This window comes from Netta rufina, assembly GCF_964035555.1.
Source record: "Netta rufina genome assembly, chromosome: Z".
Taxonomy (NCBI): domain Eukaryota; kingdom Metazoa; phylum Chordata; class Aves; order Anseriformes; family Anatidae; genus Netta; species Netta rufina.
The window spans coordinates 64,872,404-64,893,247 of NC_140126.1; the positions used below are offsets into that span (position 1 = coordinate 64,872,404).

At 50.2% G+C, this 20,844-nt stretch overlaps 1 protein-coding gene across 1 annotated transcript; it reads left to right on the forward strand.

Annotated features, from left to right (window-relative positions):
• The first annotated feature begins 1,023 nt into the window (after positions 1-1,023).
• Positions 1,024-20,844, forward strand: TBC1D2 (TBC1 domain family member 2). Its single transcript, XM_084305529.1, has 15 exons — positions 1,024-1,168; positions 2,143-2,230; positions 2,755-3,250; positions 3,895-4,027; positions 4,521-4,662; positions 6,351-6,487; positions 7,117-7,304; positions 8,414-8,800; positions 9,626-9,736; positions 11,353-11,540; positions 12,948-13,418; positions 14,681-14,801; positions 17,211-17,396; positions 18,068-18,189; positions 18,908-20,844. The coding sequence occupies exons 3-15, from the start codon at positions 2,840-2,842 to the stop codon at positions 19,107-19,109; spliced, it is 2,799 nt and encodes a 932-aa protein (XP_084161655.1). The 5' UTR covers positions 1,024-1,168; positions 2,143-2,230; positions 2,755-2,839; the 3' UTR covers positions 19,110-20,844.

Here is a 20,844-nt window from a genome sequence, read left to right on the forward strand (position 1 = left end):
AGCCCCACACCCACTGCCCCCACAGCGGAGCAGGGGGACAGAAGCTCACCCGATCCTGATTTCCAGGACGAACGCAGACCGTGAAAGCGGGGCCTCACCATCCTTCTGACTTTTGGGGTTTCCCTGGCTTAGAGTGGCCCCGTTTTTTAGTGCCCCTGGACGATATTTCAGGTGTCCCACCTGCTCCAAACCCCTCTCCTGGGCTGAGGTGAACCCCCCCGCACCAGCCGGCTGTCGCGGCGAATCGCTTTACTTCCGCCACCCGCAACACAAAAGACACTTCGGACTTTTTAATTTAATTATTATTTTTTTTCTGTCTATTATTTGTCTCTTTTCCCCAGGTCGAGAACTCAAGCTTCGCACCGCCCACAGCCGCCGCCGCCTCCCGGCCGCTCCCTGCCCGCCCCGTCCCGCCCCTCGCAGTCGAGCCGTGACACCGTCGTGACACTATCGCGACAGCGGCCGCTGGCATCGTGCAGGCGGAGCAGGTACCCCCCCCACCCCCCCGGAGCATATCGTGCCCCTTTCCCAACCTATATGTGTGTGTGTGTGTGTGTGTCCCACCCCGTGCCCCCCACCCCACCGGCCGTGCAGACACCCGGGTGCCCCTCAGGCTGTCGCCGATGCCCCCCCCACCCCATGCCGGGCGGTGCCATCTCCAGCATCCCCAGCATCTCCAGCATCTCCATCTCCATATCTCCCCTCCGTGCCAGGCAGTGCTGTCCGGTGCCAGGCACCAGCACTGGGGGTGGGAGGGGAGGATGGGGGGGGGGCAGGCTGTCAGCCGCAGCTCTGCCAACATCTGGGCAGGGTCCGCGCTGATCCTTCCCTTTTCATGGGTGAGTCAGTGCCAGCGCCGCTCAGGATCTCCTGCAGACAGTTCCCAGGCGGCGAGCGGGCTGAAGGAAGCTTGAGAAGCCCCTCTCTTGCTGTGGTGGTGTTTACCTGGCTGGTGGTGCCCGCAGCAGCAGCCCTGTGCTTGGCAGACGGTGGCTTCCCCGGGACGTCGCCCCCGCTTCTCTCAAGGAGGTGAGGTCTCCTCTAGAGTGCTTTGCAGTGCAGGTCTAACCAGATCTCTTACAACAGGGCGCCTCAACCCCTGGTGTGGACCCGTGGAGCGTCACACTGGCAGGAGGAAGAAGGGTGCTGGAGTCTCCAGGCAATGCAGGTCCCTGCGCTGATACTGACCCTGAAAGCCCTGGGGTCTGTTAGGGAAATTTGAGACTGCTTCTTCCTCCTGATAATGATTCCTTTGTGCCAGGCAAAAATAGCTCGGAAATGAAGTTTCCAGTTGCTTCAAAAGCTTTCCTGCAGTGGCACCTCCATGACAGGAGCTTGTTCCTGGCTCTTGTGAATGTTTTCAGCAGCAGAGGAGTGGACTGAAAGAAGTTCGCTGTCTTTCCAAAAAAAAAAAAGAAAAAAAAAAGAAAAAAAGTGAGCATTATCTGTAGTTTTCTAAAAAGTTTCCTCATTTCTAAAAATGAGGGAACAGCAGGAGGCAGCAGTAATCACGATGGGGCATAACCAGTGCTAACACATGCAAGCATTCTTTCAGTCACGAGGGTAAGTTGTTCCTAAAAGTGTGAGCTTGGGCAATGCCTCTTTGTGCTTCATGGTATTAATCACCACTGACCTGTTGTCGTCGCGGTGCTGGCTGCTGTGTTTGGTGGTTTTGTGGCTGCAATTGGATTTCCACTAACTTAACAGTGCATCAGTTTATTTGTTTACATATTTGCTTCAGATACCATAGTAACTAAACCAAAGCCTCTAGTAGTCCTTTCACTAGTTGCAGTATAAACCATGCTTTTAGGCAAGGAAAACAAACAAACAAACAAAAAAAACCTTGCAAAATATTCGTAGGTATTCTCAGGAGTATTGTTATTTTTCCTTATACAAGGGCCATTGTTGTGTGCAGCTGTGGGCAAAAAAATCACACTGGCCTTACAGTTAAGCTCTCCAACGAGCGTCCAGAAATGCAGCAGAGTTGCCATCCTTGCATGAGATCAAAATCTACGTGAATAAATTTCAGTGAGACACAGCTTTGAAGTCAGCACCTTCTCTGAGAGGGTGGCTAGACTACCTCTACAAATTCCTTCCAGCCTTATTTTTCTGTTTTTCTCTTGCATGTTGCGTTCCTTCCAGGAACCCAGCAGGGCACTTTGGCCGCTGAGCCACCTAGTCCATTCTGCAGGGATCACAGCATTTCTTTCTCTGGTGCATAATTCATCAGGTAAGGCCTGCTGGATGGAGACCTGGCACATGATATGCGGGCTATTTAACAGCAGTCCTCAGCTGGCACAAAGTGTAAAAGGATGCTGCATAAGGTGGGATTTTTCTCCAGACACTGTGTTTTAAAGTATCAGTATCTGTTGGACACACAGTGGAAAGATTACCTGAAATCTCTTGACCTGAATACACGTTCCTTCAGAGCTTGTAACCACGTTTTCTGCAGCTGATACTTAACATGGTTGTCTGGGGCTTCAGATCCCCCAGTTATTGCTATTGATTTGAAATGCCCACAGGCTTACTTTTCACCTGAGAGATTGTGGTACTGCTTCTTGGCTGCTACTCTGGGCTGGTTTAGGAATTGAGCAGAGAAAACAGATCTGTAGACGTCATCTGAGCACAGGAAGGGAGAGAGTGATGGCTAAAAGTAGAAGCCTGGGACCTTGGCTGGGTAGTTGGAAAGCTTGGGAGTGTTTTTTGTCAGATGCTAGACCTGAACTCATTCCTCATTTTTTTCATCATCTGCAGGTTGAGGTATTTGGGATCTGCTGTGGCTTACTTACCTAGAGAATTTACTGTTTCAATTTGATACTGTGTATATTTCCTGAAAGAGATGAAAAAAGGACCAGAAAGTGGAACTTGGCCCCTTGCTGGAGTCCCAGGCAAGCTAGCAGAGTCAAACCCAGACAACAGCAGGAGTGGTGGAGCCTCAGCAAAGGAGAAGGCCGTGCTTTCCTCCCCTGGAGAAGCAGAAAATGTACAGCTGAAACCCAGCAGAGAAACACCCAGAAAAAAGCTCTGTGGCTATTTAAATAAGCTGGGCATCAAGGGTCCCATCAAGACTTGGAAGTCTCGTTGGTTCATCTATGATGAAAATAAATGTCACTTACTGTACTACAGAACTGCACAGGATGTGAACCCTTTGGGGTCTATCGATCTCTCCAGCGCCAGCTTTGACTGCAAGGTGGAGAATGGTGAAGGGGTTTTTGAGATCAGAACACCAAGCAGAGTTTTTACTTTGAAGGTAAGGGTCAGCACCTTCTTCTGGGGGCTGGTGCAGAGCGTTCCCCGTCGGGACAGACACATCTCTGCTAACATACCTCAGTGTGAGTTTCACTTTAGTCCTCAGCCTGCGCTTTTGCCTTTTGGACCTAAATTGTTTTCACTGTTTTTGCGAGGCTGGGATTCCACTGCCAGTGAGATGACTTTTCTTTAAAAGAATAGGAGTAGAAGTTAAATTGGGTGCTGAATTAAAGTTACCAGAGAGCCCTGCAGTCCACTTGGTAACTTACTGAACAGAAATGAGCTCCCCTGTATAAAGTGGCTCCTTCAGCAAAGAACTTTGTTAGGTTCTTACCTCTGTGAAAATCTCTATTGAGAGAACTCCATGGGTGATCCCCAGTTAAAAGAACTGTGGCATTTCTGCTTAGCCTTGGAACACAGTAAACAAAAAGGGCTTAAAATAAGGTCAGCTGTCCTCTGAGGTTCTGCAGCTAAGGCCATGCTGCGGATTTATTCAGTCCTTCCAAATTGGAGGCTGTAGCGTAGGCATGACACAGCTGGCCTTGATTTCTGCAGGCATGGCCAGAGCCATGGTGGTCATCCCTACGGGGTGCTGATGATCTCATGCTGATGAGATTGCCCTCTTCCTGTTCTGTGTTGTCTTAGGCAATCAGCAAGCAGGCCATGATGTACTGGCTGCAGCAGCTACAAGTGAGACGTTGGGAATTTTGCAATGCTCCGAGCAGATTTCCTGTGGGCAGCTCCCAGCTTGTGAATGAACCCCTGGCTGACAGAACAAGTAGGTGTTGCGTGTGTCAGCCCTTCCTCTGCTTTCAGCTCTCCAGCAATGAATGGTGCTCCTCACCTCTGAGCGGACAGGGGCACTGGCCAGGTTTTCAAACAGCAGCTGCTAGCTGTCACTGCTTGGATCGATGCTACCTGCACAGTAAAACTATCAAACGCTGTGCTGGGAGAAAAGAACAGCAACAGCTCTGTTCCTCCTTCCTTTAGGAGGTTAAAGGTTGATTGCTTAGAGTTAGTCATTCTCAGGTACCGATGGCTGAAGGCAGTTGGTAGTCCCTGACCAGATAATGTACTTCTGCCTGGAACCTTCTGTAATTTGACCTTAAATGCAGGAAACCTGCTCTGCTGCCTTTGTTCTGCCTGGCAGGTTGTGCACAGAAGGTCTAGCTGTAAGAAAATGTGGCTCTTAAGTGACACGAAGGAGCCAAAGACCAACGCAGGTCTGTCTTGCTCACTCGCCTCTTGTCTTCTGGTTTGTTTTTACGTAGATGTTGTCGACAGTGAGGCCTTTATGCCTCCAGTCAAAACGCCAACTGAAGTGGTGGGTTTAAAGGCAGCCTCTCTGCCTGCACCCCAGACATCTACTGCTTTGCAGAACATCTCCCTGAAGCACCCTTGGACAGAGATACAGTAAGTGCACGAGGAGAGCTGCAGTGCAAGCTACTTTTTTCCTTCCTCACCTGTTGGGTATTGTGTGAAACGGGACCCTAGGCGAACCATGATGCAGCTTTATGGAGGATATTCCCTGCAGAAACAAACTTCCTGCTGGAAGCTCCTTCACATCCCTCTGTTCCAGTGCATTCCACATCATCCAGCTGTCCTGGCTGGTCACTAGGTTTTTCCTAGAGCTTGGCTTAGCTTTCCTCTGCAGCTGGTTGTTAGCACGCCTGCCGTGGCGCAGCCGAGCATCACTCCTGGAAAGGTGTGTGGGCAGGTTGAGCTGTACTCGGTAGGCTAGCGACAGGAGACCATTCTGGTGGTTTCAAAGGACCGTGGATACTCTGCAAAGCAGGAACTCCAGGCACAAGGCATTTGAGCCTGTAAAACGGCCCTCAGGCTGCGCGGCTTGCTGCCCCTGGCTGAGTTTCAAGAATGTGAGTAGTCACACAACCTTCACTGACACTGCCCTTGCCACTGTGAGGTGTGGCTCCATCAGGGCTACAAATTACAAGCCTTGGGCAGCTACTGTTGCTCCAAACCAACCCCCACCAGCCTCTCCTTAACTGTAGTGTCCCGGTCACTTACAGAGAACCGAAAGCATGCGAGTGGTTGCAGGTGCAGCAGGTAGCCTGGCACTTGCCAAATGTTTCTGCTGGGGAGGCTGGCCGTAGTTTTGTACCACCACTACTCTGCCTACCATCTGATGCTGTTAGGAGGAAAAACCTTCCATGAGACCAAAGAGTACCGGTCTCAGCTGTGCTTTTTGCAGGCTATACATTCGTTCCTCCCCACTCTAATTAAAAGTACCATAGTCGTAACTCATCACCAGCCTTACCTTTGCTAGCTTGAATAACAGTTGCTTCTTTTCAGCTCCAAATTATATTACTCCCCTAGATCTGTGAATGTTTCTGCAGGCTCTGTCGCTGTGGGACCTGGATCTTCATGAGTGTAGTGTGTCTGTTTTCAGCCGAGCTCGTCAGATCCCGAAATTGCTCCTGTTTCATGGGAAAAGCACAGGGTGGGGTGAGATAGAGATAGGCAAGTGCCTCACGCTCTTGTATAGGTTTTGCAGAAAACACTAGCACGTTGCTGGTTCTGCCTGGTCCTGTAGAGTCATCTCCCAGCTCTCCTGGCAAAATCTGAAAGCAGCAGCTGTAACAGTCTGTGAGGGACTGGTTCTGGGTCTGATTGCAATTTCGTTCCTGAAACTTTACTGTATCAAAGGTGTAGTGAATTGAGCTTCTGTTGGCACCTGGGGGTTTCTGCAGTGAGCGAAGGAAAGGGTAGGAGGTGAGAGGGAATGAGTATGCTTGCTCTACAGTTGGCTTTGATTCTTCTCTCCAGCCTGATGCCTTTACGTACAGGGCTCAAGGACACAGGGGAAGATCCCCACCTGATTCACACTGCTGTGCTGGTACCGATATTGGGGCACCTTCCTAATATCCACCACTTTCACCCCTGCTCCCCTTAGATCCACTGGTGCCATCAAAAGTTCATTTTCTTTAGCACATGGTGGAGACAGGTTCTTGGAGGAGGGGTGGGATGTGAGTAAGTCTGAGATACGAGGAGGGGTGAGGCACTGGGCAGTTTGCATATGCACTGGCTGCAGCGTTCGTGACTTCTATTCACAAGGCTGTTTTGATCTCTTCTTGTTTCAGAAACACTGTCTACAATATCTGTGTCTCCAAGCAGCTCCGGGGGAACAATGGGAATATCTTTAACTTCAGTGAATTCCAGGAGCACCCTGAGAGCCTGGATGAGGAGCAAGAGGCCGAAGTGGAGGCAGGGTGTGCAGGTGCCTGTTACTGAACTGTGTGAGCTGGTGCGAGTACGACACCATTTACCAGAGGGTCAGACTTGGCAGGAGAGGGAAGGGCAGAGTGGCAAATAGTCCCGGGACATGAGGACTCGTCACATTGTCTCAGGGTCCTTCCATTGTTTCTAGCGCAAGAATGACACTTTTTGCTGTGCTTCAGGCTGAATCTGCCTATCTCCTACTTCTGGAATCTTCTGCAGAGGCAAAAATACCACTCGTGATGCCAGTCCATACTTTTATTTCTTTGAGTTGGAAGTTAAACCGCTGCACAATCACATTCCTTTCAACCCTTTTCTTCCCAAACATGTGGTGGAGCTGTGGAGTTTAGACTGTGCTCTCCACAGATGCTAACTTGCATTTTCTGTCTGCAGGGTGGGTGGGGTGCAGGGGAGCTGGCAAGTACCATAAAGCACCGTGGCTTTGTTTTGGATGTAGCTGTGGTTGGTCCCTACTGTCTGTGCTTCAACCCTGTGGATCCCAGCAGGTCGATTTTTTCTGTCCTGTGTGTCAGTCCTCTGGGCAGAGCTGCTGTGTGTCCCCCGGTAGCAAGACACCGGAGTTCGTAGCAGCAACCCCGTTCTGTGTAAATGAATTCTGTTTCCCTTCAGTTAAGGAGGAGATCCCGGAGGACGGGAGGCTGGAGCCTCGGATGAACTGGGTCCGGAAAGCCAAGTGGATGAACAGTGGCTTCCTAGGCTTGGCTGAGGAGCTGTCCAGGGAGAGGAGCTCAATGGATAAAGTGAGTGTGCTGCAGCAACAGATCCTGACGCTCACGGAGGAAGTCAAGTCACAGAAGGTGAGTGTGATGAAGAGTCTGCTGCTTTTTTAGGGCAGGACCCTGAAACTGGCCACAGGGACTCCCTTGGCCTTGGTGTTAGGCTGAGGAGTGCTCAGCAGGCACTCAGCTCAAGTTCCTGGTGTTACCCCTTTCTATGTAGCCTGACTGTGCCCAGCACAAGGGGAAAAGGGATGTCCTGCAGCCACTGCTAGGAAGCACATCTAGCAGAGAGGCTGGAAAAGGGAGGTTGAACAAATCCAGGTGTGTTCTGCAGATATCAGTCATGCTGGCGTGTCTGTACATGAAGCACAGTCCTGGGTAAGGTACCACGATGCTGGCAGGAACTGCAGGGCTGAGTTGTGCTTTTTACAGGTAACACTTCCTTGAACAGTGATCCACAATTAAGAGGTGACTTGATTGGAGAAGCCCAGTACCTGAGGCACTGCAAGGGCTGTCTCTCCTGAGTGATTCTCTTCTCCACATGCATGGAGCAATGCTGGGCTCCCCACTAACGATGCTGGTAGCTCTTCCAGCAGAAGAGCCAGGAGAGCCAGGTCCCATAGGGGGCAATCAAGTTACACCCTTGATTTGCCTCCTTAAATGTCTGAGACAGCAGAGCCTGAATCAGCAGCACGGTGCTGGGGCAAGCTTTTGTGCCTTGGTGTGGGATGGAGCGAGGGAGGACTCTGGTAGAGGGCAAGTTGAAATGTGTACATCAATTTCCATCTGGTAGCAGAGAGAGATGTGTACTGCATTATTTCCCTCGCTTCCATTTTACCACACTGCTGAGCTGACCTCCAGCTACTCTGGCTTCTGCTGGGCCTCCCAGGAAGGGTGGGTTGTTGAAAGCTGGAGCAGCAGGTCTCTTACTAGCAATGCACCTAAAGTCAAGGTGCCTGCGGTCTGCTGCAAAGACGTTTCAGGCCTAGCTCTGAGAGCAGAGCTCCTCTGCTAGGGGGACGCTGTGATGCCAAGGTTGCTGCATTCACTTTTGCTTCTGAAAGGAGGCAGCTCTGAGATCCTGAGAATCTTTCGCTGTTCACTCGTTTGTGCTGGGGTCTGTAGTGTCCGTGCTGCCGGTACCCTGGGCAGCACTGTGATGCGATGGCTTCGCACTCCTTTTCCAGGAGCTGGTTAAACTTCTCCACAAAGCCCTGGAGGCGGCCCAGCAGGAGAAGCGAGTATCTAGCATGTATCTCACTGCAGCAGAAGATAAGGACAGGCTGGAGCTGGTGCGCCACAAAGTGCGACAGATTGCTGACCTCACCAGTCGGCTGGAAGCTCTTGAGAAGGAAAAGAAAGAGCTCGAGCAGATGCTTGCGCTGAGAGACAGCCACATTCAGGAGCTCAAAGAGCACGTGCAGCATCTGATGGAGAAGAATCACGCCAAACAAGAAGTCATCATGGCCTTGACAGAGCAGATGGCCCGAGAGCTCTCTGATCCCCTGCAGGAAGCCAACACGATCACGGCTGAGACGTTGTATAAGCAGCAGGAGGAGATTGAGCATCTGAAGGTGCGTGGAGACGACACAAGTCATTTGGGAGCTCCCATTTCTCTACCCTCTGGTTTAGCAGGAGGCTGTTCCTCGTGGAAACCAGAGAGCGTGTTTCTCTAGGTGTGCTGTCTGTCCCCACATCAGAGGCAGGGTGGGCTCATCTGGTTCTAACAGGGTTCTTAAAAGCATCCAGGTTAGGTTCAGCTTCAGCCCTCTGTCTGCTTTCTTTGACTTCATGTCCCCATTGAGTGCCCGCCTCTTTGTTCACTCTTCTGTTCCCCTTGCTGCAGTCTCACTAGCTGTGATCACTGGCCCTGTTGATGTGCATTTCCCTCTTGCCAACAGTTTCCTGACACATCCTGGTTCTTTCAAATCCAGCCTGTTTTGGACAGTTGTAACGAACTGCTAGCATGTGGTGGAGAATTTCTAGAAGAGCCACTTACTTGGTTGTGGGAGAGTGTTTTGCTGCCACCCATGGGGCTAAGATCTCTATCCTATTTATTTATTTATTTATTTTTATTTTTAAAGAGTACAAAACATCTATATTCTTCATCTCATTTAGGTGTTTCTCTAGCTTTATATCACCCAGCTGTCTCTGTGTTTTCAAAGCACATACATGCAGTACACTTGGGATTTTCCAGGTGTCTTCTCTATGTATGACATTTCTATTTAATGTTGGGCCTTGATTTCCTCCATAGGTAGTATTTGTCGTGGGAAGGCCTGTCTTCTTCCCAGAACATGGTATTTTTGAGATATTTTTGTGTCCCTAACACACTCCACACCTCAATTCCCTCTTGGGACACTCAAGAGCTGTCCCTTTGTGACTGTTTTGCTTTGTGGCAGGACGATATTGATGCATACAAAACCCAGAACCAGTTTCTCAACTCGGAGATCCACCAGGTTACTCGGCTCTGGACAAGCGCTGCTGAGAATGAAAAAGCCCTTCTGATGAAGGTGAGGCAAAATAACTTTTTTCTTGGGGAGAGCTTTTTCTTATTTCTTTCCAGAACGGACACTGGAATGGATATTGATACAAAACACACCAAGAAGCAGCTTTCTTCCTAACATGCTTTGCTTTCTTTTTTAGCATAATGTTTTCTCTGCTTTGTGTTGTTCCCAAATTAGATATTATAATTTTTTTATTTTTTTTTCAGTCAAAGTAAAATACTTGCAAAACGCAGTCCTAGGGATGCTGAAACATAACCCAGATTCCTGCATTTCATCTATGCTTTTGGAAACGAATAAAGAAATTACAGTATGCTCAGGGAATGAGGAAAGTTTCCTGAGAGCTGGCAGGCTGACTGCACGCTGGCTCCATCTAGTTTTGATTTCTCTAGGAGGCTTGGCACTGTCAGGTGTCAGGACTCTCAGATCCTGCAGCTAGTTCAGAGTTCATCTTAAGCTTGAATTTTATTGCATAACCTGGTTACTCTCAGACAAACCCACCTGCTGGTTCTGAACCAATTTCTGAGTCTGGCATTTGTTCCCTGGGTTTTCCTTCCTGGGTTTCAAGGGATATCTCCACAGTCTTGGATTCTAGTACAGGGCAAACAGCAGCCTTTGGGATGTTATTGTCATGCTTGCATCTGTTTGCTTCCTAGTCTTTTGAAATCCTGTCTACCTCAGCTTACTGCTCTCCTCTGATCCTGCACCTGCTGTAACCTTCAGAAGGAAAGTAATCAGACTGATGTGTTTGATTTGAGGCAAAAGGCTGGTTAAAGTGGTAGCATGACAGTATCCTACACTCATTTATTTCCCCTCTATATGCAGCCTAATTCTTCCTATGATTTTTTTTTGCTGTTGTTTTGTTTTCAACTGCTGCTTCCCACTGAGCAGGAATCTTCACTGTGGTTCCTGTGAAACACTAATTGGGTGAGTCTTGTCACCTTTGTGGCCTTAGTTTCTCAGTTGTGAGTTAACAATCACAATAACAATAACAACGGATAACAATCCTCATTTCTACCTCTCTCTCTCTCTCTGTCTCTCTGTGCCCTGGAGTATGATGGCAGCAGGGACTGTCTTGCTCTGTTTGAACTCGGTTGAGCTTCCTGCGCTTGAGAAACCTGTATCAGTGTGATGGGACTGGCGTTGCTGTGGGGCATGTGTTCACCTTGTCTGTGTCCTGCAAATCGCATGGTCCCAGCTCAGTCCCTTGAGTGGTGTGTTTTGTCAGGGTACACCTCAGTGTGGGGTAGAGAACTTGTCTAAGAAGCAGGGGAAAAGCCTGCGGAGAGCTCAGCTGCAGTGTTGTCTCTGAGCTGAGCTGCCTGGGATATGGCCACCCACTGGTGCAATTCATGAGGTAAGTAGGTGATGCTGTATTGGGTCTCCCACTCGAAAAGCCTCAAAAAGCAACTGCTGATGTGTGCTCGCTAATGTGGCTTGTGCTTGTTCATTTACCACAGCGGTCCATTCATGCCTGCAATTTCTGTGAAAACTTCTGGATGTGTTCTCAGGGGCCTTGCTGTTCAGGAGTCTTTGCTTGATGTGTGGGCAAGACCAGCAGAGAGCGGAGGCGGTACAGGAAGAGCATCAGTGAGCCAGCTCATTCCCTCTTCTTTCCCCATCAGTGTGCCTGCCTGCAAGCCCGAAACTGCCAGATGGAGAGCAAATACCTGACGGTCTTGCGGAAGCTGCAGGAGACCGTGCCCGGCCTGCCCAGCTCCGACGCTGAGCTGGTGAGGAACCTCATCCAGGAAGCGCTCCAGTGGGATGTGAAGGAGGGAGCAGAAGAAGGTCTGAACCTGAACCCTGTGAGGTAATAGACAAGAGCACAGGGGCGTTTCTGTTAGAGGACGCACGGCCGAAAGCACGACAGACACCAGTAGAGTCAGATCATGCTCCATTTTATTGCCCGAATAGCCTAACTTTTACAGTGAACTTAACAGGGGCGGACAGTGTTTCACACAAGATTATTGGTCAAAAGCACTCAGACAAACAACTAGAAGAAAACAACCCCACCTGCAAGAAAACAACCCCCTTGTGATTAGCGGTCACGTAGACCTTGTCCTTGAAGCCAGCTGCTGATAACAATATTTTCTGAATTCCTCAATTGGGCGATGTGGGAATCATTGTCGTGGGAGCTTCTCACAGTTACTCTGGTAGCTTGGTTTGCTCAGCTACAGCAGGCCATGAGATTTTCCAAGGCCTACTCCTGGTTGCTTAAGGCAAGCTCAGATCGAACAATTGTTCCACGGACTTATGTCCACGCCCTTTGTGCCAATTCCCAACACGTTTCCACCCCCACAAGCGTCCAGCACTGGAAGTGAATGCGCGGGCAAGAAGGATCTGGGGGCAGCTCTACAGCATGGACTTGGAGCCATGACCTGTGAGGAGAGGTAGAGGAAGCTCATTTGGTGAGGTGATGTGGAAATAGTGGATATCCGATCAATAAAATGATACCTTGCAAATATCCCAGCATGTGGCCTGACTAGAACACAACAGAACAGAATAATTCAGTCAGAAGGGACCTTCAAAGACCACCACGTTCAACTGTCTGACCTCTTCAGGGCCAAGCAAAAGTTAAGGCTTGTTTTTGAGGGCATTGTCCAAATAACTTTTGATCACTGACAGGCATGGGGCACCAGCCACCTCACTAGGAAGCCTGTTCCACTGTTTAACTGCCCTCACGGTACAGAAATGTTTCCTCATGCCCAGTCTGAACCTCCCCTGGCACAGCTTTGTGTTGTTCTCTCACGTACGGTCATCACTTACCAGGGATGATGCACAAACCCTCAGCAAGCCCTACTATCAGCACTCTTGGGGTTTTCTGGTTAGTAGGAGATTTGCATGGTGCACAGGGAGACATCTGAAAGGGCTGTGGATCCCTGCTCTTTCTTCTGATGCCCTGAGGGCTTTGCAGTCCCTTCCTGGAGAACTCCCTCTGCACTAGCATGTGGTAAGGAGAAGGTACACAGGTTAAGCAAGGTGGGTAGGAGATCAGACAGGGTGAGAGAGGTCTGGTGGGGTCAGGCTGTAGCTCAGAGCAAAGCTACACCTGAGTTCGTATGTCTGTGCTGTTGCTCTGCCTTCATGGCCCTGAGGCAGCAGGCTCTTCCACCTAGCTGCCAGAGAAGCAAGGGAGGATGCTTGTGCTCTGGCGTGGGTGACAGGAACCTGGCAGGGAACTGGCCTTTGCACTAACCTCAGCCCTGTGCCTTTCCAGCGAGTACGATGAGTACGGGTTTATGACTGTGCCTGACTACGAAGTCGAGGACTGGAAACTTCTGGCCAAAATCCAAGCCCTGGAGATCAAGTCCAACAACCTGCGGAGCCAGGAGGTGGTGGAGAAGCCCCTGCGCGACCGGTGGAACGGCGTAGGGGAGCTGAGCCCCTCTGCAGAGCTGAAGGGCCTCATTCGAAGCGGCATTCCTGTGGAGCATCGGCAGCGGGTCTGGAGGTGGATCGTCAGCCGGCACTGCAGCCGCCTGCCGGACCACTACCAGCGGCTGCTGAGGCAGAGCAAGAGCACCGAGCACCCTGCCTGCCGGCAGATTGAGCTTGACCTGCCCCGGACACTGACCAACAACAAATATTTCTCCTCTCCCACCTCCCAGCTCATCCCCAAGCTCCGGAGGGTGCTGCTGGCATTCTCCTGGCACAATCCTGCCATCGGGTACTGCCAGGGATTGAACAGGTGAGGAACAAGGTGTGCTGCTTCTTCGTGGGAGAGCACTGAGAAGGTGTAGATGCTTGCTTTAAGCTGTGATTCATGCAGTCCCAGGCTCATCTCTCTCTCTAGATCCGTACTGGCTCTAGGTATTTTCCTGCAGAGTTCTGCATCTGGTGTCATTTTCCAGCCAGTGTTGTTGCTGGGATGTAGCACGCAGCAGGATGCACTTGTTTGGCTCCTCCATAGCTCCAGAATAGGAAGGAACAGCTTTGGGAGACGGAGTGAGGCAGTCCCAAAATAACAGCAGGAGGGTAGGACTGAATTTCTGACTCGTAATGTGCTCAGCAGAGCACCCTGGTGTTCCCTTTTTATGAGAAGAGTTGAAGGAAATGGGAAGCATTAGGAATGAGAGGGTTGGGGCACATGACACCTGAGGAGGAGCTGAGAAAATTGGGCTTGTTCTGTCTGGTGAAGGGAAGGCTCAGGGGATCTTCCACTTTTACTTACCAAATTCTGGCTACTGAAAAGATAAAAATAGAGTTCTTAGAAGTGTGTGGCTGAGGAAGAAGCACATCAGACAATAGCTGCAGGAAAGGAATTCCTGGTTGGATCTTCACACATGAGGAAAGTCTGTTTAAGCTATTGCTGTTGCTCTTTGGGTGGTCTTCAGAATGACACTTGCCACTCTAGAGGTCCCCTGATATTAGCTGTCACAGAACTATAAAATGATTTATGTTGGAAGGGACCCTTAATATCATCTAGTCCAGCCCCCCTTCCATGGGCAGGGACATCTTCCAGAAGAGTGTTTACTCAGAACCTCATCCAGCCTGGCCTTGAACGTTTCCCATCTGGCTAAAACTGGGTAAGTCAGAACTAAAGGGGGTCAGGGAGGATGGATAGGAGGGGGAGGTGAGCCATGTCGTGGAATATCTCTGCGTGAGCCGTTTCCCACACTGACATAGCCAAGATCAGCACACCTTGCCAACTGTGAGGGTCTGCAGAACATCCTCTTAGCTGGGGAGTCTCATTTTATCACAGCAGCTCTGTATTTGATGCTGCATGTTTGCTGACAGAGGCACACGGGAAAGAAAATCACAACCCTCTGGCTTCCTCAGAAACCCGCAGAACAGATCACTGTCTGACCAACTCTCCTCCTGCATCTGATGTTTTGGATTCTGACAGAGCTAGAGACAAGCCAAGAGGAATCTTGGATTCCCCTCTACCTGTGCTGACCTGTGTCCCGTCCTGCAGTGCTGCACTGCCTCACTGTGTCCTGTCCATCACAGGTTGGCAGCTGTTGCCCTGCTGGTCCTGGAAGATGAGGAAAGTGCCTTCTGGTGCCTCGTCCACATTGTGGAGAACCTGATGCCAGCAGACTACTACAGCGACACACTGATAACATCACAGGTGAGCTGGGCGCTCTCACTTCTGCCGTGATTTACACTAGAGGTTTAAAGGCCAACTTGTTTCACCTGGGCACCAGCGATGCAGCCAGGAGCAGTCTGAAGAGGAGGGGAGCCTCAGTCTGTCCTGCTCCTACCAGCTTGATACCCAGAGCCTGCAGTGACAGGACAAGAAGTAATGGCTTTAAACCAAAAGAGGGGAGATGTAGATTAGATATTCGGAAGAAATTCTTCACTGTGAGGGTGGTGAGGCACTGGCACAGGCTGCCCAGAGAAGCTGTGGATGCCCCATCCCTGGCTGGCTGGGGCTTTGGACAACCTGGACTAGCAGGAGGGGTCCCTGCCCGTGGCCGGGGACTGTGTGAGAAAAATCTCAACAATTTTCTTCAGTCAGGATCTTCTGTGAAGCTATTTTATTTGCAGTTGCAATGGCGGGTGTCCTGCAAGCAGGAGCACACAGTAAAAGTTTACCATAAATTTATATTCCCTACAACCCAACACCTGATTTCTCCTCTGTTTCCTCATTGCCTGAGTACTGCAGGTTCACAGCCTACTCGACACACTTCTACACCACATATGTACAATTTAATTTGACCAACCATTAATTTCTCCTTTTCCTTTTTTTTCCTTTCTTCTCTCCTGACTAGAGAGCCCGTGATTTTTGTTTTTACTGATTTTGTACTGCTTATCCTGTTTTTCTTAGCTATCCTCCTTATTTTGGGACAGTGGGACCTTCCCCTTATCTGCCTAACATACTCCACACTGCTGTGCCGCACAAGCACTTTTGAATATGCAAGGTTAGGGGAATTTTCCACTGCAAAAACACCTCCTAGTGCAAAAACACAACTTTGTTTCTCACAGCTGGAACTGGATGGTCTTTAAGGGCCCTTCCAACCCAAACCCTTTCACAAGTCTGTGATGCTGTGAGCTTGCACTGTGTTTGATTTCTCACAGGACAGCTGACATCACCTTTCAGTCCCTTCCATTACAGAGCTACAGAGTGGTTAATAAACTGAGTACCAGTCCTGAATAACAACCTGGAGGTCAGGTTAGTCAGAAGGAAGAATTTATTGTAAGGAGGGCCCAGTAAAAGCGAAAAAGTGAAGTGGCAAACGCTGACAGATGTAGAACCAAACAGGAAGAAAATGCCATTCTGGAGCCCATTGCATTTTTCTTTAGAAACCTCACCCTATCTTTTGGAGTGCCCCGTGCTCCTGGTATTTTTATGTACTGTTATTTTTATATTCACTCTGTTTCAGTTCATGATCAAATGCAGTGTTAATTCTGGCTTTGGGGCTGCGTATCAGTTTTTTGTTTTTTCTTTTTTCTTTTTTTCCTGCATATCAAAAGCCCTGTGGCCATTTGATATAAGAAGTTTTATAAGTAACTCATGCTCCTGGTTCAAAGTTCCTGGATTTCAAGGTTTTCAAGGTGTGTTGTCTTGTATCAGATGTACGGTGTCCTCCCAGATGGGCACAGAGCCAGGATAAATTCCGTTTAGCTCTGTGGAAGTGTAATTGTGTGACCCTACCACCCACACCCAGCAGTGCCCAGCCTGGTGCGCCTGGCCATCACCTCGGTCTTGTTACTGTGTGTGGTCCTTTCACAGAGAAAAGGGTTTCTGCTGTGAGCTCGCAGTGGAGGAGGCTGCAAGCATCGGTAGTGGAGAGTGAGTGATTCTGCCACTGAATTGATGGTGTTTACTGGGACATTGGTGTGCCGGTGAAGAGGTCAGCCCACAGAGGCTTGGGAAGCAGCCAAATCATTGTGCAGACAGCAAGATGTCTGTGCTGCAGTGATCTGGAGCAGGTAGGGTTAGCAGTGAGATTTTAATAGACAGCACTTGACACTCAGCACAGTGATTGCCAGGGAAAACAACAGCAGGCTGGAGGACACACAGGCTCCCCTACGTTTGGTGATAAAAGACTGTCAGCTGAGTGAGCCTTTTCTTCTCGTAAGACTTCCTGGGCTCATGTTTGGCCTCTGTAAGTCTATCCAAGAAGAAAGTGAAGAGGAGGGTCTAGGGTGATACTTTGCGGATTGGCTTGATAAAGTGAAAGCTGGTTGAGAAAATCAAAATTTAGTTCTTGTGGGTTTTAAAGACCAAAGCATATCACCTTGTCTGGTTTGTACTACGGGCTCAAAGGTAACTGGGCTGACAGAACTGGGGCAGTGGTGTGATGTGGTACAGGGAAAGACCTAACCCTGTTCTTGCTCTGTAGCACTTCCCCTCACGAAACCATAACTTCCTTGAGATGAAGCCTTTATAAACTTGAGTCAGGGACCTCGCTGACTGTGTTTCTGTATCTTGGCTCATGCAATTGGCTCATTGTCCTGCTGTGTTGTTCCTCTCCTTCAGCACCACGACTGCTTTTAACAGATAATTCGTTGTTTTCTTTTTCGTCAACTTCAGGTAGATCAGAGAGTCTTCAAAGACTTCCTGGCAGAGAAGCTGCCTCGCCTCACGGCTCATTTCGAGCAGCATCAGATCGATGTCTCCCTCATCACCTTCAACTGGTTTCTGGTGGCCTTTGTGGACAGCCTGGTCAGCGACATCCTCCTGCGAGTGTGGGATGCCTTCTTGTATGAAGGAACTAAGGTGAAACCATGAATCTAGGCCTCCCTTCCTTCTGCACTACTTCTGTGACGTGACAGCCGAACGAAGGATGTCCACGTGTGTCAAAGAGATGGGGGTTTGGGCCTCTTGTCCTACCCTGACTGTTTGGTGGGGTGCCTTGGTGCCTCCCTGCCACCCGATGTCATCTGTGTAGTTGCTGCCTGCAGGCAGTCCTAGTCCCTGATACCGTGTGTGCAGTGCCCCTGACATTTTTTAGCACGTAGTCCTGCTAGAAACAGTTCTCTGACAGGCCACGGTGTCTTCTGCTCTGCAACCCAGACCTAGCTGAGAGGGGACAGATACATGGAGCAGGAGACGGGCAGAGATTTAGCACTTGTGAAAAAATGTGAGTCTCGTGTTGCACCAGTGTGTAGGGAGAACGAGAGAACCCTTGTGAGAGCCCTGTGGCATCCTTTTGGAGGATCAGGTGTGCTCTGGAGTTGTAAATTAGCAAACGGAGTGTCATTCCTGTGGGATTAGCTCTGTTTTTTTTTTTAGGCCCGCCCTAAAGCAGCCTGTAGAGTACAGCAGGAGCCCAGCAACCAGCGTGAACTGCAGTGGTGTCTTCCTCACCCCATGTTTTAAGCCATGTTATAAGCTGATCCCTCAGCTGCCTAAGACTTTGTCAACTGAAATGCTTTTCAACCTTGCAGGTGATTTTCCGCTATGCTCTCGCAATCTTTAAATACAACGAGGAGGAAATCCTAAGGATTCATGACAATGTGGAGATTTACCAGTACCTGCGTTTTTTCACTAGGATGATTGTGGATGGCAGGTAGGACTGTGGGGTATAGTCAGCCTCTTACTCTGGGCCTGTGCTTGCTTGCCTCTTAGGTCAGCCTGAAAAGAGTTGTGACCAGTCAGTTAAGAGAGATGCATGCACTGGCAGGTCACCAGGACGTTGACAATGTGCCTCCTTTTTGACTTTTTCTGCATGCTGTTACTTAAAGCCTGTTGGGCTAGGGTGAAGGCATGCTACCACAGACCAGGCCACAAAGTCTGGGCCGGCCCTCATTTTTCAGCAGCAGGAACTTTCTCTGTCCCCTGCTGGGTTTCTCTCAGGTGTAGCAGTCGGGGTTTTTGGGAGCAGAGAGCTGCTCACAACCTGTGGTGACAACGCGTGCACAAGAGGAACATTTATGTAATCGGATGAGCTGAACAGAGCAGGCTGTTCCTACTCCAGGGGCCATCAGAGATGGCTTCTGATAGCCCAGCTCCTCGCTGACTGCTGCATGCTGGTACCCAAAAAGATACGCCTGGGCTGGTGCTGTGCTAGAAGCAGTGCCTGTGATTCAGTCGTGGTTCTGCTGCTCGGTGGCTGTTGAGCCCAGAGCTGAAACACGAGGCTGTGCTCTCTGCAGCCTCCTGGGGAAGCCAAGTGCAATCTGCGGCAGAGGTAGATGGTCTGGAAAAGCCTCCCTCTCTTAAAACTCTTGGGCATCTGTTGCCATCTCAGGCAGTAACTGGGGTCACCAGGCCTCTCTTCGTTGCAGGAAGCTGATGAACATTGCCTTCAATGAGTTAAACCCCTTCCCCATGAAGCTGCTGAGGAACCGGCGGACAATGCACCGGGAAGAGCTGGAGACGGAGCTGTGCGAGCTGGAACAGATCAAGGCAGCCTACGTCAAAGAGAGAGCAGAGCAGGGGCCTCAGGACCTGCAGGACGCTGTCAGCGAAGAGGAAGAAGAGATTTAGCAGAAACAGAGTTTGTCTCCGAAAGCAGCTGTCGGTAAGAGATGGAGGCAGCACAGGTGATCACAGCGGGCATTCATCTGCCCCAGGAAGCAAGGCTGTAGGTACAGGACCATTTGGGGGTTGACCCAGGCTTTGTGATGATGGAGGTGGTAGAGGAGCTTCATCCTCTCCTGTACTTCTCCCCCTCCTGCCCACCCGGTGCCGTGCAATGCGGGACTGCAGCTGGAGATCTGCAGGAGGTACCAGCAGTGGCACCCTGATGGGCGCTGGCATGGTGCAAGTGACCCAGCCAGGCAGGGCTTTTCCACCTTTTCTGATGGAGGCTTGAAAGAGATCTTTCTGTACACGTAAAATCACCAGAAAAAAGCAAACAAACAAAACAAAAACAAAAACACATAATCTGAGAACAGTCCCTCACTGGTACCCAAAGCTGCTTAGTTGGTGAGGAGGGGAGCTGCTCTTTGAACACATCAGAGGCTATCCTGCCAGGAGAGCACGCCTTTAACGTTGCAGCCACTGGGTCACGCCGTGCTCCCCGGGTGACTGCTGGGGCTGAGGAAGGCCTGGGAGCTGGAGGACGTCTTCCCGTGGGGCTCAGACTGGGACAAGTGAAATGAGGTGTGGGAGGGTGGAGCCGCCTCTCCAGTTCATTTCAGTTCCTGCGGGAGCCCACGGGAGCACAAGGTGTGTCCTCTGCCCGACTGGGAAATTCTGGGAGGCGCCTCTCCTCTCTGTTGGGATCCGAGCAGAGCCATCCGTGGCTTGGCTGGACGCCTGCACTGATGTCCCTGTCTCTGTGTTCATAATCCACATGATTATGTTCCTTCTGACTTGAGCGCCGCGAGGTTTTGAAGGGGATCCCTCTTTTCTCTTTGCTGTGCCCGAATTTCCAGTGCTGATGGTGCTCTGACCCCATGGGGTACAGCGCTCTGCGGGTGGAACCATTTGGACAAGGTCACAAAAGTAAAAAACATTAACATTTCCTGAAGGAGCAGCTGGCCTCCATGTGTCAAGTGCATGGAGATGCCCTGCCTGAGCGAATTACACCCCGCTTACCCCTCCTGTGCTGCAAGCCACCTGTGCTCGAGGAGGAAGGGGAAGGAGGCGCTCACAGCCCTGGCCTCTGCTCACCTGAGACAGGTAGCTTGCCTCAGCTCTACCCCAGACACTGCTGGGCCGATCAGCCAGGCTCAACAATGATAGAGCCTGAGTTTGCAGAGACCTCTAGAGGCCGAGCACACCGCGTGGACGTAACCCAAGTGGAGATGAGGCTCTGGGGAGGCTGGGAGCCCTGCAGCAGGTTAGAGGGGCAGGAGCGGGGTAAATCCACCGCGTGGCATCGACAGCTGTGCACGCTGAGAGCCTGGGGTGAGAAGAAAATGTTACTCGAGTCCTTCCACAGTATCTCAAACAGAAACACTGCTTTCAAAAGGATGCCATGTAGCTAGAGAAGCTCAGAAGGTTTTTCTTTACAGGTCGTACTGCTAATCCAATTAATGCATACTGCTGTGTGTATGCATGCGCACACATACAGGGTGCTGTTACAGAGTTTTGAGAGGCATTCTCTCTTAAATCAAGACATGGAAATTAGGACCACGCTTACAACTGTATTTTTTTCAAGAGCCTTTTGCAGCAGCTGATATTTTTATTTTCCTTCCATCTTGTCCCTACGTTCTTTAAAAAAGGCACTTAAAACATGCGTTGTCAGACCAAACCCCAGTCTGACATGTCTATG